We start from the raw sequence: 26681 nt of genomic DNA on the forward strand, positions 1-26681 counted from the left end.
CGCTTCCCTTCCCTCCGAGCGCCCCCCCCGCCCCCGAGCGCCCACCGCCGAGTACCCCCGGAGGATTTGGGGATTGGCTGGGGGCGATTGGGGGTGCGGGGGCTAAACCCGCGCGGCGCTCGCGGCTGCGGCGGCTCCGCGCCAGCCCCGAGCAGAACAGGTTCCTTCCAGTTTGGGTGTGAGCTGCGCGCGCGGCGCCGCGCACCCCGAGTTCCTCCTCCAGCGCCCGCTTCCCCCAATTTCGTCAACTCGCGCACGGTTCTCCGGGGGGGGCGGGGGGGGAGAGGGAGGGAGGGAGTGCCGCAGTGGGCCCCAGAGAGCTAGCGGCCCGGCTGCTACGAGTGCCTAGCTTTCCCCCTTTTGCAGCAGTAGCGGCGGCGGCGGCGGCAGCAGCAGCAACAGCGCCAACAGCATCCGCGTTGCGCGAAAGGGATGTGAGCAGCCGGGCTGAGTCAGCATCCCCGGGTCGGGGCGCGCGCGCATCCTCCCGGCCAGGCGGCTGGCGACGTGCACACAGGTGCATGGCCGCCTAATCCGCTGGGAGCCCCCGGTACGGCAGGGACCCGGGCGTTTAGGGAGTACGTGCCCCTCATCCCGAAGTCCCCAACCCCAAGGTCACTGCGAACTCAGCAGATGATGCCCGGGAAACCAGTTATGGGGACAAAGCAGTGTGTCGTATCCCAGGCATTTCGGAGTGCGCGGGGGCGCCGACTTGGCTTCCTGGTCTCCACCTCACTTACCAGGGCTGATTGGAGACCTGCTCGGAAGCAAAGGCCTTATTCTCTGCATTTCCCTGCCGACTTTGGTACGGGCTGCTTCCTCCTTTGGGGTTCGAGAATGTGGTTCTGATGTCAGAAACTCAAGAGAGCCTACTTTGGGGGCGCGTGCACGCGGGGTCGCCACCGGGAGGAGTCAGAGATTTGAGTTTTCATAAAAATCCGTTTGCAGTGGGTGCCTCATTTCGCTCCTGGTTTGGGGATAGGGTCGACTGCGTTAAATGCCATTCTGTACTGGTACAAGGTCTGGCGTGGGGTAGGTGGGGAGCAGGTGTGTTCCTGTGAAGCGCCCTGTTTCGGCCAGTAATGCACAGCCAGGGGCAACTGATTCGCTTCGCAACCTTGTGGGAAAGTAACTTAACTTCTAGGGGCGTCAATTTCTCGAATCTATAAAATGGGGTCGGTAGTGGTATTCCCAGAATTGAAGGGTTTAATTTATGATTCCTGTGAAGTGTGGATCAAAGTGACTGACATACGGTGAGCCCTCAGCACCCGTTATTATTATTGTTATTATTTATGGCTTACCAAGTCTGATGGCTGACTCCACTATACCAAGCCATCTGTTTGTCGAGTTGTTTGAAGAATCCACACGTGATGATGTTCAAAACTGATTTTAATCACTAAAACGAACATTGTAATCACTAAAATGTAATGTCCTTACAGTGTATTAGGACCTGTCACTGTTTTTAGTATGGAATTGTCATATTCACTATGGCACAAAATCTACTGTATTGGGTCTTGGGAACCTATGGAGGTAGCCCATTATTTATTACCGAGTGGTTCTAATCAAGTCCAGAAAGTTCCCGGTGCTTCAGTTTCTTGATTTAAAACATTAGGCAATGGGATTCTCTCTCTCTTTCTCTCTCTGTCCATCCCCCACTCGCTTTGAGAGAGAGAGGGAGAGAGAGCATAAGTGAGGGAGGGACAGAGAGAGACATAGAGACGTAGGCTCGAACTCATGAGCCATGAGATCATGAGCTGAGCCAAAGTCAGACTCTTAACCAACTGGGCCACGCAGGTGCCCCTCAAAATAAATAAAATTTTAAAAATAGGTTAAAATATTAGGCAAATCATACCAAAAGCTCTAGTTATGAATGAATGACTGAGAAACTCACATCTGAGTATTTGACCAGAGTGAACGCACTGGCTGTTGGAGAGGCGTAACTACAATGATAACAATCACAACAACAATAATACATTACTATTATTTTACTAATATTAGTTAGACCTGTTGTTAATTTTTTCGTATGTTTGCTTTGTTCCCAGCACTGTATTAAGTGCCACACATGTGATCTAACTTTAACCCATCAGAAACATTCTGCAGTTGATCCTTACCATCCCCATTTTACAGATGAGGAAAGTTGAGGCACACAGCCCTGGAGGGATTCACCCGAGGTTTCACAATATAGGCACACACTGGCCCTTTTCTGCAACTAAAGCTCACCGAAGACGATATTTGCCACCTGCATTTGGGTAACAGAGAAGGGGAGCTGGAAACCCAATCTCTGCCCAGTCTTGCCAGCCACAAACCAATGACTTCTGCATGCCCTGGTTAGAGGCTGGCTTCACCTTGTTCCCTTTCCTAGTGAGACCAAGCGTGAAAACCCTTGCTTTTTTTTTCCCCCCTCACTCTTCCAGGGATAGCGAAGAGAGGGAAAGCACAGCATTGCCATGCTAATCAAACCCCCCCAAACAAAACTAACTCTGTTTGGTTCTAAATAAAACAAAAGAACCCTTGGAGTCTGGAGTACAGAACCAGAAAAATCAGGATATTAAGTTAAGGGTTCAGCTCCCCTTTTAGCCTCTTCTGTTGTGTCTGCCGTAAGCCAAGGAGCAGCAGAGCCCCCCCGGTCCTTCATTTACAGTGGGCAAGGCTGTGATGATGCCCTTTAAAAAGTCCCTCAACATCTTCTGGGGGAAATAAATTGGCTCCTGAGCCTATCCTCTGTGCTCTCTCTTGCTAGCCATCTTGCTCCGGGTCATTTGCATGAGAACAGATTCCTTTGTGCAAAGTTGGCCAGCCTGTTCTCCGTCTACGTTCGTAGCCCTTCTACTCTTCACGTTGGGTTGCTAGGCAGATATGACCCTGGCTTGCAAATAAGCTCACTGCATTTACCAGCCCGTGAGAACTTAAACTTGGGTAAGGAGATTGAAAGGAATCTTGTCTGGAGCTCAGAGAGGATTCGAGGGGGCTTCTGTGGGAGGTCTTGGTCCCCCGTCCATGCACTGTCCCTCTTCCTGTCTCTGCACCACCCCCCCATTATCTCACCCGAGGGCCTGTGCTGGCTTGGGGGGGCGGGAACCCCCTGTGTAATCTGACTGAAGCAAATTCTTGCTTTAAAACTTGACTGCTCCTCCAGACGGCAGAGAACCCCACGAACTTCCTTGGAGGAACTCCAGCTAGATGTGTTGGGTTCATCTGGTGGTTTGTGGGGCCTCCCCCCACCTCACATCTAATGGTTTGAAGGCGAGGCAGGGCCCTGCTAATGGGAATGTGGGCTCCTGAGGGGGTTTGAAGATCTGCCAAGGGGCCTGAGGCACGGACGGTTTTCCTGCAATCAGCTTCAGAACATGAGCTCTTTCCTAAAGCCCATTTGTGTGAGAACCCACTGTGGGGCAGGCCTGGTGCTCCGTTAGCCTTGCACGGCTGACTTCTCCTTCGTAACCAGAGCCAGGATCCCACTAGGGTGCACTTTTCCAGCTGCAAACGGCTCTGCGGTGAATATTGAAATACTGTGTCAGGGAGGCCTCTTTCGTCAAGTCAATATGTCCCATCCCCCAGTCCATCTCATAAAGATGCTTTTGCAGTAGTAATAACTTGTCCAAATGCACAATGTTTTTTCTTTGGTTATAAATGATCACTTATAGGAGTAATTGTGATCATCATTCGACCCAAAAGGGATTTTTTTTTTTTTTACACTTGAGGCATAAAACACAAAATTTCAATTTATACCCAAAGTCTGTGTTCAGAGACATAGGATAAGGTAATTAAGTACTTTTGAATCTATAAGTATATTGTGTTGATGTAGAATGAAAATACAGTTTTGAAAAAAAAAGGAAAAAAGAAATGATAGAAAGTTTCTGACCTCATGAGAAATGTTCTCATGTATTTTTTGTAATTTTTAAAGAAGTTTATTTATTTGGAGAGAGAGAGAGAGAAAGAGAGAGAATTCCAAGCAGGTCCATGCAGAGCCCGACGTGGGGCTCGAACTCACGAAACTGTGAGATCACGACCTGAACCAAAATCAAGAGTCAGACACTTAACCCAGGCACCGAGGTGCCTCATCAACTCATGTAATTTTTAAATGAATGGTGATGGTTTTCAGATGACTCTGACGTTTATATTACACCAGATACAGTTAAAAAGAGTGGTTTAAAATAGTTTTACTGTAGGGGCGCCTGGGTGGCGCAGTCGGTTAAGCGTCCGACTTCAGCCAGGTCACGATCTCGCGGTCCGTGAGTTCGAGCCCCGCGTCAGGCTCTGGGCTGATGGCTCGGAGCCTGGAGCCTGTTTCCGATTCTGTGTCTCCCTCTCTCTCTGCCCCTCCCCCGTTCATGCTCTGTCTCTCTTTGTCCCAAAAATAAATAAAAAAACATTGAAAAAAAAAAAATTTAAAATAGTTTTACTGTAAAAGTCAACATTTACAGATACAACTGAAACAATATCTTTTGCAGCTAAGATGAAACATTGGACGGAACTTAAAAACTGCACGAGGGTGGTGTGGACTGAAAGTGTGTGGGCCCCCTGTGCCCCCCGCCCCCACTAAATTCGTAGATTGAAGCCCTAACTTCCAATGCGATAGTTTTTAGAGATGGGCCTTTGGGAGGAATTAGGTTTAGACGGGGACTTGACGGTGGGGCCTTCAAAGAGGGAGAGAGAAAGGCCTTGGGAGGACACGGAGAGAAGGCAGCTGTCTGCAAACCAGGAAGAGAGCCCTAACCCCACCTTGTTGGCGTCTTGATCCCAGACTTCCAGCCCCTAGAACTAGGAGAAAATGAATTTCTACGGTTTAAGCCACGCAGTCTGTGGTATTTTGTTATGGCGGCCCAAGCTGACTGATACGGAGGGGATTTATTGTTTTCTAAATTCTCTTAGAGGTTACCCAAGCAAAAGAATTTGCAGGCCACTGAGTTATGATCTATGTTCGTAGGAGCACAGGGAGGATGTGGTCCCTGCCCTCATGGGTAAGTTCTCCCCGAAGAGACAGAACAAACCCGAGAGTCACCACAGCGAGCCCTGGGAGGCCAGGTAGGGGCTGTATAATTGAGAAGTACAAATGTAAAAATGCACGTGGGTGTGGGCTCTGGAGCCTGACCTTGAACCCCAGCTCTGTTCTCACTAGTGGTGTCACCTTGCTGGGGCAAATTACTTAACCTCAGTCTACTTCAGACTGCTTATCTGTGAAGGGGGATAACAGTACTCACTGCATAGGGCAGTCACGTTGCGGGGCTTAGTGCTGTGGAGCTAGGTTCACTGAGTTAACATGTGTAAGGGGCTTATTAGCAGCTTAGTGCTGTGCTTGGCTCACGACGGGTGTCCCTGACTCTTGGTGGGAGACCAGAGAGGCCTAGACCCAGGAAAGACCTTAGGAGGACTGGCAAGGGGGGAGGGAGGAGGAAGGATAAACAGCAGGAGGTACTGGGTTTGGGGATGGGAAGGTCACCTCCCCACCTTTGCCTCTGGTGATCTGGCCTCTATCAAGGCATTTAGTGCCTCGTTGATGATGTATCCCTGGGTGCGTCTCTTTAGCTCTGGAGTGAATTTTACTTGATTTCAACACTGATATTCATCCCTGGACTTCTCAGTCTTGATAGTTTACGGCTCCTATAGTTTTGTCATCCTCCCAAAACTCTCTCAAGCCTGTTGCAAGAGGTACTGAACCCAAAACAAAAAATCAGAATTGCCAGAGCAAAGTGATTTTCATCCCATTGCTTTCAGGAATAAATCTATGTCCTGTCAAAAGTTGAAGACACAGATGTGGGTCACGAAATCTAATCGGCCATGCTGGAAAGCGTGTAGGACCACTGGGTTTGGCCCCGATTAAATCAGGCTTTCTGTGCACATTTCTTGAGGGTGCCCCACCCATCATGTCGCTCAAGGCCAAGGAATAAAAACCTGCTTCTCCTGCTATGTTTCTGGCCTAAAGGGAGATGCTGGCTCTCCCCCCTTCTTGTCTAAACATGCTCAGCCTGTCCTGCTGCTCTCTGGAACAATACGCAGTGTTAAGCTTTGATTTTAACCCTTTCGGAGCAGTGCATCTGGTCATTTCCAGATGGCTAGGGGGTCGGGGACGGTGCATGGAAGCCGGAAGGCTGGTCTAGGCTGTGTTATGAACAGGGGGCCAGGAGGGGACCCTGGCCGTGGTTGTGGTCGGTGGAGGGTTCTGGCCCTCCTTAGGGGAGCCCACATGCTTAGCCGGGGTCCGTGGTGGGACTGGGGACGGGGAGCGTCCATCCCACCTTCCCCCGGCCGCTGGCCCTCCATCCAGGCAGCCTCTGCTCATTACAGCCTACGCACGAGCCCTGATGAATGCAGTTGTTTCCTGGGCCACAGAACCACACCCCAGAGAATGTGGTCCCTCCTCTCCGAGTGTTTACTGTCTAGTTCAGAAGACAGGACACGTGTGATTGTTACCTAAAGCAGGATTTCAACAAGTGCGCTTTTATGAGGGAGGACCTCAGAGGAAGGGGAACTCAGAAAGGCCACGTGAGGTTAGGGAAGTGAAGAGACAGGGCTGAGGTCTGCGGGCGGGACAGAGCAGGCTTGGCCACAGTTGGATCCTGTGAGGTGCATTCATCCGGCCATTATTGATCGAACTCCCTCCAGGAGTCCAGTACCAGGATCATGCAGTGCGTAAAATACATAGATATTCCTGCCCTTGTGTGCCTTACGGTCTAGACCTATGCACAGACTTACGGCTTTTCTTGCTGGAGCCCCAAGCCGAGGGTCTGGGGCAAATCATTCTTGTGGACGTTTCTGATTTTAACACGTAACTCGCACTTGCCAACTTGCAGTTGGCATCCAAGGGGAGATTTCCCTCGCATCCACTCTGCATCTCAACTTGGCCTCATACTGTGTAAACTGTCTAAAACCAGATTGGCTGCTAGGTAGGGTGTTCCACAGACCGTGACGACTGTCACCAGAGTCTGCCCAGGCAGAGGGACCTAACTCATAGCCAAAGTGGCACAGACAACCAGCCGTGCAACTGTGTGACAAGGAACTGGAGTTTGGAGCTTTGAGTTCACAAACCAGACGGACTCTTCGCTTTTCCCTTTGGCGTGGCTTGTGACCGTGGTGTTTGTGGCTCCAGGATCTACCACCAGAGAATGCTGGCAAGTGGTTATGACAAAGACAGCCAATAGCTGCAGGGAGTCCGGATTTCACCATCGACACTCAGAATAGTTTTGCTTAATATTAATTTTAGTAACGCTTTGGGCGTGTATAGTACTTTTTCAACATGTTCTCATATTTGTTATCTCTTTATCCTCAACACAACAGACAGAATAACGATAGCCAGTGTTTCTGAGCTGAGAGCAGGCACTTGTGTTTGATTGTTTCATCCCCCCATCATGTCTGAGGTGAAGAAAGTTTACTGTAGCTCTCTTTTTCAGGTAAGTGGGTAAACTGAGGCAAGGGGCAATTTTTTTTTTTTTTTATACTTATCCAAGATCACACAGCTAGGAAATGACAATTCTGAACCCTGGACACACGTTCTTCCGGAAACAGGTCACCACATGCCCCAAATCAATTTCCCAAAAGGCAAATTTGCCGAGTGACCGCTTCACTGGATTGAGCATTATCCGCCCCCCCCCCCCCAGGTTTTGGCTTTTCCCTCTCCTTCCTGTGCCTCTTCCTTAGCCTCAGAGGTTCTCGGTTGGAGCTTAGCTGGAATCTGTATCAGTTGGCTTGGGCTGCATAATAAAACACCGCAGACTGGGAGTCTTAAACAGCAGAACTTTCTTTGTCACAGTTCTGGAGGCTGGGAAGTCTTTGATCAAGGTGCTGACCAATTGGATGCCTGGCGAGGGCTCTCTTCCTGGCTTGTAGAAGGCCACCTTCTCGCTGTGTCTTCACCTGTCAGAGAGAAAGACCAAGCTCTCTCTCTGGTCTCTTCTTAGTAGGACACTGGCCCCATCAGGAGGGCCCCACCCTCATGACCTCATCCAACCCTTATCACACTGGGGGGGGGGGGGGCGGTCAGGGCTTCAACATACCAGTTCTGGGAGGACACATTCCATCCATTACAAAATCTCACGTATTTCATCGTACAGGCAGAGCAAACCCAGGGAAAAGATAAATCTGCAGAAACACGAAAGCTGGCACATCCAAGTTGGTCGAAAATTCCCCATTCCCATGCAAAAGTGACACAGGGACACGTGAAAATGTGACAGGTGAAACCACTGGTCAGTTTTCGCGTGACAGGGAGAAGGCTGAGACGTAGGGGGTGGGCCTGCCCCCAAAAAAAGTCAAACCTGAATCAGATTTCGCCGTTGGGTCTAGAAGTCAGTTAACAGGGGCTTGGGGGACATTTTAAATCACGCCGGGGGGTGCAATCAGCCACGTCCAAAATTGAGAAAGTTTATAGGGCAAACAACTGAATTTTGTTTATAAATACATGGCAGGGAAGACAAAGGAGGAACTTACACATGAAAAGAGAAGAGACATGTGAACCAAATGCAAAATGTGTGATGGGGTTTGGATATTAGATTAGAATTAAACAAAAATCATAAGTGTTTATATATATATATATATATATATTTTTTTTATATATATATATTTTATAAATAAAACATTGGTGAGACAGTGGATGACATTTAAACATTAACTGGAGTTCCGAGGATCCTAACAAATCACTGTTAATTTTAAAAAGTGGCTACTCATAGAATTGTAGTTCTATTTAAAAAGAATCCTTATCTTTTAGAGAAGCACACAGAAACAATATTGGAGGTGCCTGGGTGGCTCAGCCAGTTAAGCGTCCGACTCTTGGTTTCGGCTCGGGTCATGATCTCACGGTTCATGGGTTTGAGTCCCGAGTCAGGCTCTGCGCTGGCAGCACAGAGCCTGTCTGGGATTCTCTCTCTCTCTCCCTCTATCTCTGCCCTACTCCCCCCACCCCCTCATGCTTTCTCTCTCTCTCTCTCAAAATAAATAAACTTCAAAAAAAGAAACCATGTTGGATGGAGTTACATGATATCTGACGTTTGTTTCAAAATAGTCTAGTGTATGTGAAGAACGAGAGAAAGGGAAATAGTAGGGGTGGGGGTGGGGGGGAACAGATGAGAACAGGCCGGCCGAGTGCTGATAACTGTCAAATCTAGATGCTGGGTAGGTGTGCACGAGTTTCTCAACTTTTGTATGTTTGACAACTTCCGTAAGGAAACGTTTAATAAATAATAAGTAAACGCTGCTTTGTGGAAAGCCCTTAAACGTTTAGCAAACAGGGAGTGCATTGAGGGAGTGGATTTCAGGTACTCGACCTTGGATCCTTTCTGTCTGACCGCATTTCTTGTGATATCAAGTGGAGGATAGAATTTTAGAGAAAGGATGTTATCCAGAGGCCCATCTACTTTCTCCGTTCTTCTGACATGTGTTCAAGGACCCAGATATAATTTCTGCAGGGCTACTGAGCTTTTAGAGGCATGGCATGAGGCCACCTCTGCTCTCCCAAATTGGCTCCTGCCACATGGCTTCCCTCTGTGACACTTCCAACAGGTGGTTCTAGCTAACGCTAGGCAGGATGTCATATGCCCCGTGTGGATGAGTGTCCTGGCGTTGTTGGGTCTGCAGAAGTAATACTCCCAACAGTAGGGTCTGACTTACTCCAGTTATAAGATTAAATAAGTATTGGGGATATAATGTACAGCTCGAGGACTACAGTTAACCCTGCTGTCTGGTATATTTGAAAGTTGCTGAGAAAATAGATCCTAAAGATTCTTATCATGAGGAAAAAAACATTTCTCTCTCTCTCTCTTTTCCTGTATCCGTATGAAATGATGGGTGTTAACTAAACTTGCTGTGGCAGTCATTTCATAATTTAGAAGCCACATCATCGTGTGCCTACCTGAAACTTATGCAGTGCTGTATGTCAATTACATGTCGATAGAACTGAAAGAAAAAGAAACAGAAAAAAATTCCCTTTGCTTCTTCTGTTGAGCTAAGAGACCCCCAGATACACTCTAAGAAAGCAATCTTTCTGATGTGGGGCAGCCCCGAACTGACATGTTAGGGCCTCAGGGCAAAGGAAGGGCCCCACGAGGGTGTTTAAAACCAATTTCTTTTTTTAATGTTTATTTATTTTTGAGAGTGAGACAGAGCGTGAGCAGGAGAAGGGCAGAGAGAGAGAGGGAGACACAGAATCCGAAGCAAGCTCCAGGCCCTGAGCTGTCAGCACAGAGCCCTACTTAGGGCTCAAACTCATGGAACCATGAGATCACGACCTGAGCTGAAGTCAGACGCTTAACCGACCGAGCTGCTTAGGTGCCCCTCCATGAGGATGTTTATTACACACAAACATTAAATAACCTGAATGACTGTTACCGAGGCAACTGGATTTTCCTGTCCACTTGGGCCTGGTTTTGGGGGAGGCAGAATTTAAGGAGGTGCTCAGTGTTAGAGTCCCATGGGCACAGGTGGGCCCCGAGATGTTGCTCCCCAGGCTCCGAGCCTGCCTTGCCTGAGCACTGTCTCTTACCTGGGCTCCCCTGGTCCAGCGGACTCCTGACTTCTCAGCTTCTTTTCTTACCTGCCACCCTGCAGCACGGTGGCTTATTCTCAGCAGAGCAGGGGAGGAGTTCTGGTGTCCGTAAGTCAGAACTTAACGCTTCCCCCCGCTACTGTTTTTGCCGTGACTTCTTGGCTGCTGCTCACACGTGGCGGTCCTTGGCCTTCCTGGTTTCTCTGCCTGGCATTCCTTTCCAACACAACTTCCGAGAGCCGCACGGCTTCCTCCTCTACCTCCTGCAGAGAGAGCCTCACAGAAGGGTCACCTTCTCCACGAGGTTGTCCCTGACCTCTTTAGCTTTGCGCCTGCTCTCGCCACACTCAGGAGCTGCGTCCCGCCTCGATGCTCTCGCCAGCACTTACATTTTACTCGTTTCATTTCTTCCCCCTACAAGACAGTAAGTGGCATGAGGGCAGGGTTTGTTTTCGTGTGTGATCTTTTCTCTGCTGTACGCACAGTGCCGGGACTGAGACCCGTCACTCGGTCCATGTTTGCTGGATGGATGGCGAGGCATGGGGGAATCATTTCAGACTCCACGGGGGCAGCTGGTGCCCCAGGCCCCTCCTGGCCACCCCCCTGGGACTCTCGGCCCCAGCCAGCGCATGACCATGCTCTGATTTGGCAGGTAAAATAACAGTGCTCTACCGCCAGAGATCACACTGCCCCCACCCCCGCCCCCCCACCCCCCACCCCCCGGCGCCTTTGTCTTTTTTGGCCTCAGCTCATCAGAAGCTTTGTCTCTGGAAAACCAACAGAGCCCTCTGCCAGAAAGGTCTGCCCGACCTTCTTGTTATTTCAGCTGTTTTCAAGGCCCTCCAGCAGGCTGCTTGGCCACAGGGAGGCCCTCAGGGAGCCAGGTCAGGTGACGGACTTCCAGCCCTGATATTCAGACACCGCTACACCGCAAAGCCCATCTTCAGGTTGCCTCATTCCATTCCATTCTCAGCCCTTCTGGCCGGCAGCTTGCCTGTGGTCATTTCACTGCTCACGAGCCCTGCTCGCTTTCCCACAAGCGAGCCCGGAACTTGAAGGGAGGCCAGACTTTGCAGACCCAGAAGCCTTGCTTTACGGTGGGGGTCGTGGAGGAAAACACAAGTCCCTGCAAAGCCCATTGGCAACTCAAGTTCACTCTGTCGCTGCCTGAGGAACATTGAGGCGCGGGCAATGCTCATGCTTGTGCTCAGCAGGGGTCTATCCCAGTTTGTTCTGCTTGGATGGAGCAGGGGGGCCTTCCCTGTGGGGTCTGTTGAGGAAGGTGGTCAAGTTCGTTCCAGCCCAGTGGAAGAAGGACGGGATGCTCTATTTGCCGAAGACTCCCCTTTGCTTCCTTAGCCCATAGACATGCTCCTTGCCTGTGTCCACTCTCCCTTCGGAGAGGGGGGAGGGTGATGCATAAAGCAAGCTGGGGAAACAACCTCAGATCAGCTCGGAGCCCAAGGATGCTTCCCCCAAGTTCATCGAGGTATAACAGACAAATAAACCTTGTTCGGGTTTACCGTATACAGTGTGATGTTTTGATGTGTGGATACAGTCTGAAATGATTTCCAAAATCTAATAAACACATGCCTCACCTCACGCGGTTACGTACGTTTTAAATTTCTTGTGGTGAGACATTTAAGATCGACCCTCTTAGCGAATTTCAAGTATGCAACAGAGTATCATTAATCGTCATCGCTATGCTATGCACTGGATCCCCCAAAGCTGTTCACCTTGTGTCACTGAAAGTTTGTCCTCTTTGACCAGTATCGTCCTATTTATCCCTCTACCCCCATCCCAGCCCCTGGCAACCACCATTCTACCCTTTGCTTCTGTGTGTTTGGCTTTTCTACATTTCGAATAGAAGCGAGACCACGCGGTGTTTCTTTCGCAGTGTTTGTCTCGCTGCTGCCTGGCTTATCTCACTCCGCATAACGTCTCCCAGGTTTAGAAGTTGTTGCTTCTTTTCCACAAGCCTTCTTTTTTTTTTTTTTTTTTTTTTTTTAATTTTTTTTTTTTTCAACGTTTTTTATTTATTTTTGGGACAGAGAGAGACAGAGCATGAATGGGGGAGGGGCAGAGAGAGAGGGAGACACAGAATCGGAAACAGGCTCCAGGCTCCGAGCCATCAGCCCAGAGCCTGACGCGGGGCTCGAACTCACGGACCGCGAGATCGTGACCTGGCTGAAGTCGGACGCTTAACCGACTGCGCCACCCAGGCGCCCCTCCACAAGCCTTCTTTTTAAAGGCTGAATAATATTCCATTGCGTGTATATTACATATGCAGTACATTTTCTTTTGTCATCCACCCACAGACACTTAAGATTGTTTCCATATCTCGGCTGCTGTGAATAACGTTGCAGTAAACACAGGGTGCCGCTCTCCCTTCATGATAGTGATTTCATTTCTCTGGATGTATACCCCAGAAGTGGGATTGCTGGGTCATATGGTCATTCTATTTTTAATTTTTTGAGGAAATGCCATCCTGTTTTCCATAATGTCAGCTTGGGTCTTTTTTTTTTTTTTTTTTTTTTTTTGTAGTGTTTTTATTTATTTTTGAGACAGAGACAGAGCATGAGCAGGGGAGGGGCAGAGAGAGAGAGGGAGACACAGAATCCGAAGCAGGCTCCAGGCTCTGAGCTGTCAGCACAGAGCCCGTCGTGGGCTCGAACTCACGAACTGTGAGATCATGACCTGAGCTGAAGTTGGATGCTTAACCGACTGAGCCACCCAGGCGCCCCTGTCGGCTTGGGTCTTAATCAAAGTCCATGGCCTCAGGTCCATTCTTTGAATCTCTGGTTTGCTTTTTCACTATAGTTTAAATAAATAAATAAATGGGGAAAAGATTAAATATCTCCCTGGAGGTATGGGTGTGAAGGATAATGCAATGGTGTACTGGCTAAATTAGCTTATTTCCATTCAGTGAAATTTTTAAGTACGAATGATTCTCTTTGGAAATCCTCAAAGGAATGTTTTATCATGGAACTGTTAAGAAAAACAATCTGTTTATTTATGTTCCCACCTTAATTTTAGCTTTTTTCTTAAGTGAATTTTTTTCCCCTGAAGTCCTTCGTGTTGGGTCATTCCAAAATGGATTACTGACGAAGAATGAGGCCACTCTAGAGTTCCAAGCTAAGTAGCTTTAAGAAGAAAAGCCTTCTATGATTGTTGCTCATGGTCAGAAGCCAGTAGAATGAGGCTGGGAATCAAGCAGCAGGTCAATAAGTGTTTGTTGGGCACCCTCCTTGTGCAAGAGCTCTTTCTTCTTCTAGAAAGGGAGAAGTCTTTGGGGCCTCAAGATCAACAAATATTGGTTGAATCTAATTGAGTTTGAAAGAATAACTCTCCTTTTGGAAAACAGAAGAATTCGCATTTCTGAACAATTGATTCATTGGCCTCCAGATGACCATGACTGTTTACTTACACTTTCCCTTTTATTTTGGTTAAGTATGTATCTTCCCATCCTTTTGAGTTTATCTGGGTCTTCCAGAACTTACATATCTCCCACCCCGCCCCTCCCCGATCCACTTGGGTTGGCAGTTGGGGTGGCTGGCTGGCTCTGTACATTCTTTCCGCAAGGGCAGGGACACATAAGTGTGGATCACATCCACCATAACCCCAGCCCCGGTAGCATCTCTATGTTATTAACCCCAGCCCCGGTAGCATCTCTATGTTATTACAAATTGGTTCTCTAGCTCTAACACTCCCAGTGGCTTGGGTATCCGACATGCTTTCATTCGGTCCAGAATTTCAAGTCCGTGCCTCCTTAGTAGCCTCATAAATTGAGGGCTTTCAAGTGAAAGAGGGGTGATACGGTTTTTATTCTATGGTTCCCATTTGCAAGTGGCAGTTGAAAATATAACCTTCAGTTCCTGTTTTTTCAAAGTTCAACCTGATATTTTGCTTTTGTGCTTGTCCGCTGAAGCCGAATTCTCTCCAGTAGGTTAAGCATCTCCAGTGAGGTTAGTTTTCTTCTTGGACAAGAATCATGATGGTTTTTGTTTTGTTTTGTGTTAGTTTTTTAACTTTACTTATTTATTTTGAGAGAGAGAAAGCACAAACAGAAGAGGGGCAGAGAGAAGGACAGACAGAATCCCAAGCAGGGCAGAGCCCGATGTGGGGCTCGAACTCATGAACCATGAAATCATGACCTGAGCCAAGATCAAGAGTTGGATGCTTAACTGACTGAGCCACCCAGGCACCCCAGGATGTTTTTATTTCTGAGCATCTTGTTACCCAAGGTGTGATTTAAGGGCTCGGAACACAGGTGTCCCCTGGGAGCTGTATTTGATAAGTTCTATAGCTGATTTGTGTGTACATCTAAGTGTGAGAAACCCTGATTGAGCATGTCTTTAGAGTTTCTTATTAAAAATTACATTGTCGAGATATAAAGGGACAATTTCCATTAAATTTGTTTCAAATGTTTTCCTGACATTTTATGGTGAAAGATTTCCACTAGCAAAATCGAAAGTTCTACTGTTAAGTACCCATATATTCTCCACCTAGATAACACCATTAATATCTTTATGTTTCTTTTTTTCTCAAATTAATTTCCATCAAGAATTATAAAATTCAGGGGCGCCTGGGTGGCTCAGTCGGTTAAGTGTCTGACTTTGGCTCAGGTCAGGATCTCCCCGTTCCTGAGTTCGAGCCCCGCATCAGGCTCTGAGCTGTCAGCACAGAGCCTGGAGCCTGTTTCAGATTCTGTGTCTCCCTCTCTGTCTCTGCCCTTCCCCTGCTCATGCACGAGTGCTCTCTCTCTCTCTCAAAAATAAATAAACATTAAAAAAAAAATTTAAAAAAAGAATTTTATAGAGCTATATTCGTTGACAGCATGACTCTTAGAAAGAATCATGTCTTGGAAACGAAGGTTTCACTCTTCTAGAATTTTCAGTGGGTTTGATAAGGTCATAATTAGTTTGGGAATTTCTTGGGAATCAGAGAAGCATGGTGGGGTGAGAGTGGGGGAGAAACTGGGCTTTGGCAGAGTTGGGTGCTAGTCTTTGCCCGTCCCAGGGCAGTGGACCTCAGTGTTCCCATCCATATGATGAATGGGTTGAGTGACACCAACCTTGTGATTATAGGTCCATTGCAAATATTATCATCATGATTTCTCAGGTGGAGAAACTGATGAACCAGTCGCATATTCGAATCAGAAGGAAAACATCTGTTGGCATGGAAAAGAGATTATTTCCTAAGCTACTGAGTGAAACACAGCTGCACTGGCAGTTTTAACGCTGTTTTCTTGTCAATTTTTGTTCTTTCAGGAAACCTGACAGAAACATGAAGCCCTCCACCATCTGGAACTGAGAAACCCATTCAAGGCTGACTGCGGCTTCTAGAACGTCCAGGTGTTCTGCAGATGTGAGAATTTATCCTGCTCTCACCAGCTGGAGTCTCGAACAGATGCAAAGCTTGTGCTGTGGCCCTCACGCCCCTGAGCACAGAGGGGTCGTTTTTTAAGTGGCCAAAGAGCCATCACCGACACGGGTATCTGATTGCCGCACGCGGCTGGTCGGCTGGTCGTCTCTCGGAGCTGCAGGGGGCAAACCAAATTCGAATTTCCTGACTGTCTTGAATTAGGATGCCAGGTGGGGGCCTCATTTCCGCAGCCCCAGCGTCCTTCTAGGCACCCCACCAACACGACCCCCACAACCAGTATCTCCTTGCAGACTCCACCACTGCTTCTCCAGAGACTCCCTGCACTTTAAGTGAGCAGAAGGAAGCTCTTGGAAAAATCCTTAGCTGTGGCCCACAGACAGTCATTGCCCTCCCCTGCCCACCATGGGCTGGCTTTTTCTAAAGGTTCTGTTCGTGGGGGTGACTTTCCTGGGATGTCTTTATCCTCTCGTGGATTTTTGCTGCAGCGGGGACACAAGAGGCCAGAAGCCGAATTTTGTGATCATTTTGGCAGATGACATGGGGTGGGGTGACCTGGGAGCAAACTGGGCAGAAACGAAGGACACTGCCAACCTTGATGAGATGGCCGCAGAAGGAATGAGGTGAGTCTTGAGGATGGCTGGCTCTTGCCGCGGGAGGGGGCAGCATAAAGCACTTGAGCAATCGATGGCTCCGTGTGGACTTAGCGAATTGATTGATTCATTTGGTTTGAAGCCAGTACGGCATCTGGAAGAAATCCATCCATTCATCTCTCTGATAACACTCAGGGTGTGTGGGGGGGAGGGGCAAGGGGCTGGGAGTACAGAGGTAAACAAGATACTTCTGGAGCCTGTATCTGGGGGAGGAGACAAGTTAAAAGGAGAGTAGGCATTGCGGTCTAGAACCTGAGCCTGCTTCAGGCAGTTTTGGAGTCTTCAGGGAGGGTGTGGAACCTAGCCTGGGGGCTCCAGAGAGAAGGTGACCTTTGAAGAGTGAGGAGTCGAGCACACGAAGTTAAGAGGACTTATCTGTGAGCAGATGGGACTTACTGGTACACATCTCAGAGAAACTTAACTCCAAGGGACCATAAAAGAGACGGGCATGTGCATCTTAGTGGGTTGGGATGTTCATAAGCTCCTTGCCTGCTTGGAAAGAGAACATGTATTTGAGCGTTCAGAGTTTTATTTTATTAAAAAATTTTTAATGTTTATTTTTGAGAGAGAGAGAGCACGAGAGAGACAGAGTGTGAGCAGGGGAGGGGCAGAGAGAGAGGGAGACACAGAAGCCAAAGCAGGCTCCAGGCTCTGAGCTGTCAGCACAGAGCCTGATGTGGGTCTGAACCCACAGACCTCGAGATCATGACCTGAGCCCAAAGTCGGATCTCGACAGACTGAGCCAACCAGGTGCCCAGGGCATTCCGACTTTGCGTGTTCATCTTGGGCTGACAACCATCCGACCGTCCAGCTCAGATCCCGCTTGTGCTACGTTAAACCCCTCTGTTCAGTTCAGTGGGAATCATTCCAGCTGACTGGTTAGGACAATGTGTGGGGCATCTGCACAGAATTTGAGCCACTTGTATCCTCGGGCCTGGAGCTTCCCCAGAGACACGGACCCTTGGGGTCCCTGCACCTGGTCTCACCCACTGCAGTCCATCCACCTCACCTCAGCCAAAGGGAAATTTCTAGAAACACTCCTCTGTTTCCAGTCCTTGGTAGGCATTTTGTGGCCCTAGGGATACAATCCAAGCTCTGGACAGCAGCTTCTAAGACCAGCCCGTCTTCCACACTGGCTTTCTGCGCGGCCCCTCTGTGCACCTGTTGCCTCCTTCTGTCTGGACCTTACCTGTGTGATTCCATCTTCCTGGTTTACTTTCCGCTTCCTCTGCTTAGTTAGTTTCGGCTCACCATCTGGATCCCCAGTGCCTCATGAGGTCCTGGAGAAAGCTTTCTTGGAGGCTGCATGGGTCCTCCGCCAGTTCCCTTGCTGCTCTCGCGGTGATCGCCTACCTGTCTCACCCCCTGTGTTGGGTTGAATAACATGCTCCCCCAATTCATGTTCACCTGGAACCTCAGCACAGGACCTCATTTGGAAACAGGGACTTGGCAAATGTAATTTATTGTGGGCCTTAATGACACCACCCTCCACTGAGGGTGGGTCCCAAATCCAATGACTTGTGTCCTTACAAGAAGAGGAGAGGACGCAGAGAGACACCCAGAAGAGGTGATGGGAAGACACGGGCAGGGAACAGCGTTGGGTCTGCAAGCCGAGAACTCCCGGGGCCACCGGCCACCACGAGAAGCCAGGCGGGGGCTCAGGACAGCTTCTCTTTGTGAGCCTCCATCTTGGTTTCAGACTTCCAGCCTCTTGAACCGTCACAGAACACATTCCCGTCATTTTCAGCCTCCGGTTTCTGGTAATTTGTGGCGGCCACAGGAAATTCAAACACGCCCCCCCCCCCCCGCCCCCCACTTCTAGCTCTGGCCTTCGGGAAGAAAAATGCCTTTTCTCTTCTTCCTCTCTGGTATTCCTAGCACAGAGCACAGTGCCTGGTACATCGTAGACAGTTTAGAAATAATTGTTCATCAATGAATGGGCTTTAGAAGTTCAAGCTACCAGGGCACCTGGGTGGCTCAATTGGTTAAGCATCTGACTTCGGCTCAGGTCATGATCTCAGGGTTCGTGGGTTCGAGCCCTGTGTTGGGCTCTGGGCTGACAGCTCAGAGCCTGGAGCCTGCTTTGGATTCTGTTTCCCTCTCTCTGCCCCTCCCCTGCTTGCTCTCTGTCTCTGTCTCTCTCCAAAAAAAAAAAAAATTAAAAAAAAAAGTTCAGGGCACCTGGGTGGCTCAGTCAGTCAAGGATCCGACTTTGGCTCAGGTCATGATCTTGCGGTTCGTGGGTTCGAGCCCCTCATCAGGCTCTGTGCTGACATCTCGGAGCCTGGAGCCTGCTTCCGATTCTGTGTCTCCCTCCCTCTGCCCCTCCCCCACTTGTGTTCAATCTCTCTCTCAAAAAGTAAGTAAACATTTATAAGCTTAACAAAAAAAAGAAGTTCAAGATATCTTGAAACGTCACCCCAAATTTTGCGTGTTGGAATTTTTTTTTTTTCCTGGAGAGATTTAATCCATAGCATTTACCAGATTTCAAAGGGAACCAGATTGCCAAATCCTTAAGAGCTTCTGCTTTTAGTGGGTTTGTGGGGAAATATCTGGCCCCTTATTTACATCGAGATTTCTGAGGCCTCGGCATCCTCCTTATGAGCTGTCACTACAGGCGTGCTGTCCTCCTGAGCAGAAACCAGATGCAAACACAGCTCGGCGGGCTCTCCTATCTTTTTCCTCCCTTTATGAAAATACCCTCCCCATTTGAGCCTTGTGACAGGGGCCGAGCGGACGGCCCTCTGGCCCGACGTGGGCAGCTTTTCTCTCTGTGCCTTGTTGACAGGAAAGCAGGCTTCCTGTGAGGCCGCGGATTGATTCATCACTGGCTTCTCCCCCTGCCTACTCACGGCCAGTGGGGAACCATGACTTTCAGACAAGAAGCCCTATTGCCAAACAGCGTCTATGGGTGACTAGAGAAAGTCTCTTTTTTCCTTGGGGTATTGTTTCCTAGGACTCCCACAACAAATCACTATCAACTGTGTGGCTTAAAGCCACTCACATCTGCTCTCTCACAGTTCAGAAGGCTAGAAGTCCTGAATCAAGGTGACGGCAGGGCTGGTTCCTTCTGGAAGCTCTGGGGGAGCATGGGTTCCATGCCTCCCTTCTCGCTTCTGGTGGCTGCAGGCGATCCTTGGCCACCTCGGTTTGTGGTTGCGTCACTCCTTTCCCTGCCTCCACTGTTCCAAGGCACTCTCCCCACGTGCCTGTCTATATCCCCCTCTTCTCATGAGGCCACCAGCCACTGGCTCTCAGGCCCATCCTAATCCAGTATGACCTCATCTCAACTTGATGACATCGGCAAAGGCCCTCTTTCCACATAAGGTCATATTCCCAAGTTCTAGATTGACATGAAATTTGTGTGTGGGGGGGGGGATGCTTTTGCACCCAGAGCAGTGAGCTCAACTGCGTATATTTTTATCTCTGCTCCTAACATAGCCTGTAATGTAGCAGGCTTTCGATAAAAGATTGTTGCTTTGAAGATTGAACATCCTGCTTAAGAAGTCGGGCTCTGGGGGCGCCTGGGTGGCTCAGCTGAGTGGGCGTCCAACTCTTGATTTTGGCTGCAGTCATGATCTCGCTGTTATAGGATCAGGATGGAACCCCGTGTTGGGCTCTGCACTGGGTGTGGAGACTGCTTGGGATTCTCTGACTCTCTCTGCCTCTCTCCCCTGCTTGTGCTCTCTCTCTCTCAAAAAAAAAAAAAAAAAAAAAAAAAAGGAAAGGAGAGGAGAGGGGAGGGGAAGGGAAGGGAAGGGAAGGGGTTAGCCTCTGGAGCCAGATGGCTTGGGTTCAAATCCCAACTCTACTGCTTTCTGTCTGCATGACTCTGGACCCTCAGAGCTTTGCTTTCCTCTTCTGTTCATGGGGTGGCCACACCCACCTCATAGGATGGTGTAGGGATTAAATTAAGTCATCCAGGTAGGCAATTAGCACTGAGCTTGGCACACAATAGACATAGATAGATGTTAACTATGGTTATTTTTGGTATTGGGATTAGAAATAATATGCATTTGAATTGTCGATGTGAATTGGCTACCCTGCCTAGTGAACGGTCTAAATGATAAATCGTGGAAGGAGGAGTGGGTTCCAGAGACAAATAAGTCCCTGTTCATCTCGGTGTGGAACCGTATACACTGAGCCGACGTCTGTATTTGACTCAAACACAGCAGCTGTAGTAACAGCCAATGCAAGGCGCCAGGCTCTGCGCTTCACCCCATCTAATTCTGGCCACCACCTGATGTTTCTCTTCTTTCACAGGTGAGGAAGTCAAGGTCAAGCCACTTGCCCCCACTTGGCTGTCCTCTGGGGATCTGCTTGATTCTGTTCATTCCTAGACCACGTCCCCCAGGCAACACTTCAATGTCTCCGTAACATTTCCCTTCCAGCACACGCCAGTAGTGGGTTGTTGTGTTTTTTTTTTTTTTTTCTTCCCACTTGGTTATGGTAGATGCGATTTGCCAAATTTGTGGACAGATGGGGCACCATTCACAACATAACTATGATGTCATCATTGCTACAGAATGGCAGGGTTCCCTGGTCGCAGAAAGGCAGAACTGGTAGTGCCTCAACTTTGCTTCCTTTGCAGATTTCGTAACTTCCATTTACGTAGAGGAAGATGAGGGACTGTGGCCTGAAACCCACCGTCGTAAGGTTTATAGAGGAACCATCTCGTTTATGGCAGCTCAGGTCAAAGAGCATCCTTGCCGCGTTATCGCATAGGGGGAAACTGAGGCCCGGAGAGAAGTGATGCGTGTTTTACTATTTTAGCCGCTTTCTAACATGTGGGCGGTGATTTGCTAGTTTGCAGACCCACCATGTTAAAAACAATGATAAATAATTTATTTGTGGGAAAGAAAAAGAAAAAGACCCAAAAACCAAAAAACGAAAGTCGTTTGCAACGAAAGCAGCAAACGTCTCTTTATCAGAGGACATTGCCGACTAGTGTTGAGTGACGGCCCATGTGTGCCCTGTGAGGCAGCTGGGCCCCCTGCACCTGTCAGTAGGTTCAGCAGACAATACCTTTTGCCCTTGACCTGGTGGGCTGGGCATTTCGTCACCGTCCCGTGCAAATCTGAGCCGAGCAGTACTGTTGAACGTTTGAAAGTCTAACGAGGATAAGATAACCCAAGGAAAATGTTGGAATTCAAGGAAATGTTGGAATTCAAATGAAAAGGCCAGGGACTTAGTAACCAGCTAAAATGTAAACCTTGCAAACAGCTAGACAAAGGGAGCCCGAGGCAACTTGCATTGCCTTGTGGGCTAGAGGAAGGAATCACTCACACTTTAAAAAGGAGATAAAAAAAACGTATTTCATCGGCCTCTCCTCCAGCTTTTCTGGCAGAGAGTTAACTCTGAAAATAAGCTGAAGCGTTTAAATCAGTATGAGAACCCAGTGAATAACCTTGACCATGCAACACTAGCATGGTTCTCGCCTCACCGCAGGCCCGGGGAAGGCCAGCGCTGGCTTCACCTTGTGATGAGCCAGCAACTATTTCTTGATAATCCTGAGAGTGAGCGGTAACTCGCCTCCGTCTCCTGGCTGGTGACTTGATTCCAGCCCTGCCTTCGGGTGTCCAGACCCGGGTATGAGCACCTGCGCGGTCGTGACCTGTGCGTCTCTTGGGGGAAGTGGGCCCAGCCAGCAGAGCCCAGATAGTGGCCGCTCACTTGGCCGGTCTCCCGGGCTGGCTCAGAAGCGGGGTTGACAGAGCACGTACATACACTTATGCAAATCGACCTGCGGTCCGTTACTTTTGCGCCTTGATCTTTCCCCCGCCCGCTTCAGTCCATCTCTGCCCCCTGTCTCACCTGAGTCGAGTCATTGCTGCTGCTGAGTAAAGACAGTGGCTTAGCTAGGAGTCAAAGATCAATATTCACCACTGGAAGGTCAGGGGCTCCCAGGGGCTTCGGTCTGTTTCTAGAAAGGGCCTGGGTGAGGGATGAATTGATGTGTCAATTCAGTCAAAGGCCTCGTGTCATTTCTGTTCTCACACTGGCTTTTTGCAGACATTCATCATCCACGCTGTTATGTTTTGGGTCTTTCCCCGCCCCCCCCCCCCCCCCCACTCCTCCCCGCCAACTATCCTGCTGCCTTTGGGGTTTTGCAGCAATCCCAGGGAAGCCGAGAGCCAGGCTGGCACTCACAGCTGCAGGGGACGGTAATGAGGTCTTCATGAGAGCTAGGGTAGAAAGAACATTCTGAGTGAGACTTCTATTAATAAGAGAAAGATTCCAACCCCACCGTGTAATCCCTTCCAGCTTTATCTCCACCCCCAAAACAGTCATTCAGACCCTGGGTTGAGGAAGAAAAGCTCTTGTCCTATGACCTTCGCCACGAACTTCGAGAAATTTGCTCAGCGACACGAGACAGACAATTTTATATCTTTGCCCTTGGGTAAGTAGGTCCAGTGGACGTAAAGTCGGGCAATGCCCACCTACCAACTGGGCCACGGTGAAGCCTACAGGAAAGGTCCTGCAGCGTTGGGCCCCGTGGCTTTAATAGATGGGGACACGTAGGAGCACCATCATCTAGGTAGCACTCAATCTTAGAGCAAACCAACTGAAATATTAACCAGTGTGGCCCTGGTGCCAACTGCGAGTTCAAAATTGCCTGTCCAGGGGCTGTTACCTTTTAAGTCTCCTGCCTACTTCGTTTGACAAGGACTCTCTGGTCAGAGCAGGTCATAGGACAAATGCTGCGCCCTAAGAGTCTTCCAGCCGGGGGGCGGGGTAAGACAAGAAAAGCAGCCTTTAGAATGCAGAAGGTGACCGGGGGGTGAGGGGAGAAGGGGCGCCTGGGTGGCTCAGTCAGTTAAGTGTCCAACACTTGGTTTCGGCTCAGGTCATGGTCTCCAGGTTCGTGAGTTCGAGCCCTGCATGGGGCTCTGTGCTGACAGTGCAAGAGCCTGCTTAGGATTTTCTCTCTCCCTCTCCGTCTCTCTACCCGACCCTGCCCCCCCCCCCCCACCTCACAAAATAAATGAACTTAAAAAATTATTTTTAAAAAGTATTAGAATACAGAAAGGAAATGTACTGTGAGCAGGAACCCCACACCTCCCACCCCTTGTCCTGGGGCTTTAATAACCTAGATTGGATGGAACCGAATTGGACTCTTCTGGGATGGAATTAGCACCTTACTTATCCCTTGGTGACAATCAGGAATGAAAAAGGTCCATGCTGGGGCTTCTTGCCTTTTGGACGGTAGAGCCCAGAGCCAGAAGCATGTTAAAGATAGTCCTGCGGGCCTGCAGGAAGAGAGAGGCCATTTCTCCAGAGGGAAGCCACGAGGCACTGGAGAAAGGATCTCACTGTTGAGACCTTAAAGACGAGCAGGAATTAGCCGGATGAAGGGAGAGGAAAGCGTGTTGTAGGCAGAGGGGAAAACGTGAGCAAAGGCTCAGAACTGAAAAGTGCCCTTTCACTGGACAAATATTCCTAGAGGCTCCCTCAGGCCCTGTCCTCGGTGCTGGGAATGCATCCATGATCCAGACAACCAGAAGCCCTCGCTCTTCTGGGGCTGCCATTCCAGTGGCTGAATGTGGCTGGGAGCGTGAGGCTGGACCAACGGACGTGCCCACCAGCGAAAGGCCTCATACGCGCGTTCTAGTGTTCAGACTTGGTCCTGGAGGCAGTGGGGGCCCTGAGGACTGAAGTCCTCAGCCTGCATTTGAGCTGGATTGCTCCAGCCTGCAGGGGAGTGGCCCACACTGGCAGCTGGGGAGGCAGGGGGCAGATCGCGGGAACCTCCAGAATGGCACGGCCCAGGGTCATGAGTATGGGGAGAAGTGTCCGATCCAGGAGGCGTGAGATGCTGGCTTGTGTGTGCATCTTGTCTCGTGCCTTGTGTGTGTCCTTCCTTGAGCACGCGTGCGGGCATATGCACAACAAGAATGTGAAAAGGAAAGGGGGAAATTGCCAAGGATCATACCATGCTCGGCTGCTGGGAACCTGTTTTTGGAAAGAACAAGAATATGAGTGGATGGATGGAAGGAAGGAAGGAAGGATAGAAGGTAGGACGGAAGGAAGGATGGAGGGATGGAAAAGTAAACAAAACACACCAAGTTTACTCTTTGCTGCCACATTTGCTCATAGTTTACAAAGGGCCTGCATATCCATTACCCCAGTGACCCCACCTGATGACTTTCTGAGCGCTGACTGGTCGCTCTTCCCATTGAACAGAAGGTCACCTCCCGCCCCATCCCTCTACGTACAAATAATTTTTAAAACCTATTTCTGCCTCCAAGACTTTAAGTTATGAATGGAGCAAAGATAGCCTTTATTCCAGGTACAAAGCCATTTAGAGAGTTAGCGCAGAAGGCCTCATCGTCTCTCTTAAATTCCTCACAGATGAAGGCTGGACACGCTTAACTTCGCCATGTTCTGTCTCTCCGGGGCTTTCGTGGCCGTGTTTCCAGCCCTAACGTTTTCTGATTCTAATACGCGTAATTTATGCAATGGCAAGTTGCTTTGGCTTCTGTCTGGCTGTGTCTTAATTTGCGTTGATTTTCCCGTTAACAGGCTGCTGTATTGTCTGGCTCTGTATTTCCAGCTTTCCTTTACAATGTATTTTCAGACTTTAATTAGGACCCCTGTTGGTGAACTGGCCTGAGCCTGCCCAGATAGATTTGGGGAAAAACAAAAGAGGCTTTCCAAATAGCAAGACCATTTTATCGCTTATTAATTGGTCTCTGCCACGTGGAGACAGAGGCTGGCAGAGGGGAAAGGGACGTGCAGGTCAGTTCACTGGGCCGCCAGGGACGTTGTTGGCTCTTTCAGGAGGCGAGGGTACGGTCAGGGCTCTAAAGACTTGGAAAGAGAGGAGATAAGATTGTTTCTGAGAGTTGAGCTGCGAGGAGAGAATTGAACCCTAACAAGCAGCAGCTTAAGGGATTTTTGTGAAAACTGGATGAATGTATTTTTTTCCAGCCAGGTGACCTCTTCCAGTTTTGTCTACTCACTCACCAGATGTTGCTGGAGCGGCTCCACGCCTCCAAGGCACCCCGCTTGGGGCCGGTCTTGCAGCTCTAACCCTGTCCTCACGGAACCTACGGTCTGGGGGAGGGGTGGCCTCGAAGTTCTGTTTGCCGTAGAAACGCGCGACAGCCGTTCCCACGAGGGTGGTGTTGCGTGCTCGAGGAGACACCATCCCCAGGACAGCTGTTAAGGACAGGCGGGCAGGGACAGCGTTTAGACGATGTGTTTCTGGCTCTGCCCACGTGTACTGGTCAGTGAGGCTGTGTAACAAATATAATGGACTGGGTGGCTTAAACAGTAGGAATTATTTTTCACAGTCCTGGAGGCCGTGAATTCCGAGATCAGGTAGCCAGTGTGGTCGGGTTCTGCCGAGGACCCTCTTCCTGGCTGGGAGATGGCCACCTTCTCACTGTGTCTCACATGGAGGGGAGGGAGACCTCTGGGGTCTTCCTCGTCTTTATGAAGACACTGATCCTATCATAGAAGCTCTACCCTCCAGACCTCATCTAAACCCAGTTACCTCCCAAAGCCCTGACTTGCAAATACCACCCTATTAGAGGTTGGAGCCTCAGCACAAACGTTCAGTCCATAGCGCCAGGGAAGAAGACGATGGTGGGCAACAAAGCCCCCTTGCCTCCCAGACCCACTGGCAAAGCTCAGTCTGAAGGATCTTTTCCATGGTCCATTGGAATTCTCTTAGCATTAATTAATTCCACACTCATCAAGACAAGCTTTGCATTCTGATTTCCCCTGTAATTCATGCCCAAGAAGAAAGCTTGTTGACCACGCTGACGCTTTGGTGCCTGAGCTGACCCCTGGCAGTCATTTGGGAGACAGGCATTCTGATGTCTCTCTTAGGCTCACGTGGTTTGCATGGATGTGAGTCAGGCTCCTGGGGCCGGCACCACCAGGGGTGAGTCTCGGGACGTCCGTAGCCCAAGACTAGTCACCTAGCTAAAGGTAATTCCCTCTGCGTTTACCTTACCAACCTCTGGATTGGCCCAGCTCTAGCCAGCCTTCTCTCAGATGGAAAGGGACTTCAAAGAGCATGGGATTTTGGGTGGGCAGGCCCGGTTGAAGTTCTAGCTCTGTCATTTCCCAAATATAGGGGTCTACAGTCTTCCGTACAGCACGGTGATTGGACAGGGCACGGTGCATCCCCGCTCAATGCCAGCCGTATGGTCTTGGGAAGCGAC

General features: G+C 49.5%; 1 protein-coding gene and 1 long non-coding RNA gene across 7 annotated transcripts in view; one reads left to right on the plus strand and one right to left on the minus strand.

The window, feature by feature from the left end:
• ARSG (arylsulfatase G) overlaps positions 1-26681 on the plus strand; it is a 107683-nt gene that overhangs the window by 24428 nt on the left and 56574 nt on the right. For 4 of the 6 annotated variants that reach the window (XM_078438236.2, XM_078438237.2, XM_078438238.2 and 1 more), the window contains one exon: positions 15742-16476. In XM_078438236.2, the coding sequence (XP_078294362.2) occupies positions 16259-16476 (218 nt within the window). In that variant the 5' untranslated portion in view covers positions 15742-16258. Of the gene's footprint in view, positions 1-332; positions 518-6437; positions 6627-15741; positions 16477-26681 lie in introns of those variants that run through there. The other 2 variants (XM_060645600.3, XM_060645597.3) reach the window with 2 other exon arrangements.
• LOC132687416 (uncharacterized) lies at positions 15928-25592 on the minus strand. The gene is made up of 8 exons (XR_009614097.3): positions 25474-25592; positions 23597-24459; positions 23141-23222; positions 22657-22691; positions 22321-22440; positions 16903-16995; positions 16448-16600; positions 15928-16010 (listed from the first exon to the last, which is right to left on the minus strand). It is a non-coding gene; the product is annotated as an uncharacterized LOC132687416 (long non-coding RNA).

This window comes from Panthera onca, chromosome E1 (genome assembly GCF_046562875.1).
Source record: "Panthera onca isolate mPanOnc1 chromosome E1, mPanOnc1 haplotype 2, whole genome shotgun sequence".
NCBI lineage: Eukaryota > Metazoa > Chordata > Mammalia > Carnivora > Felidae > Panthera > Panthera onca.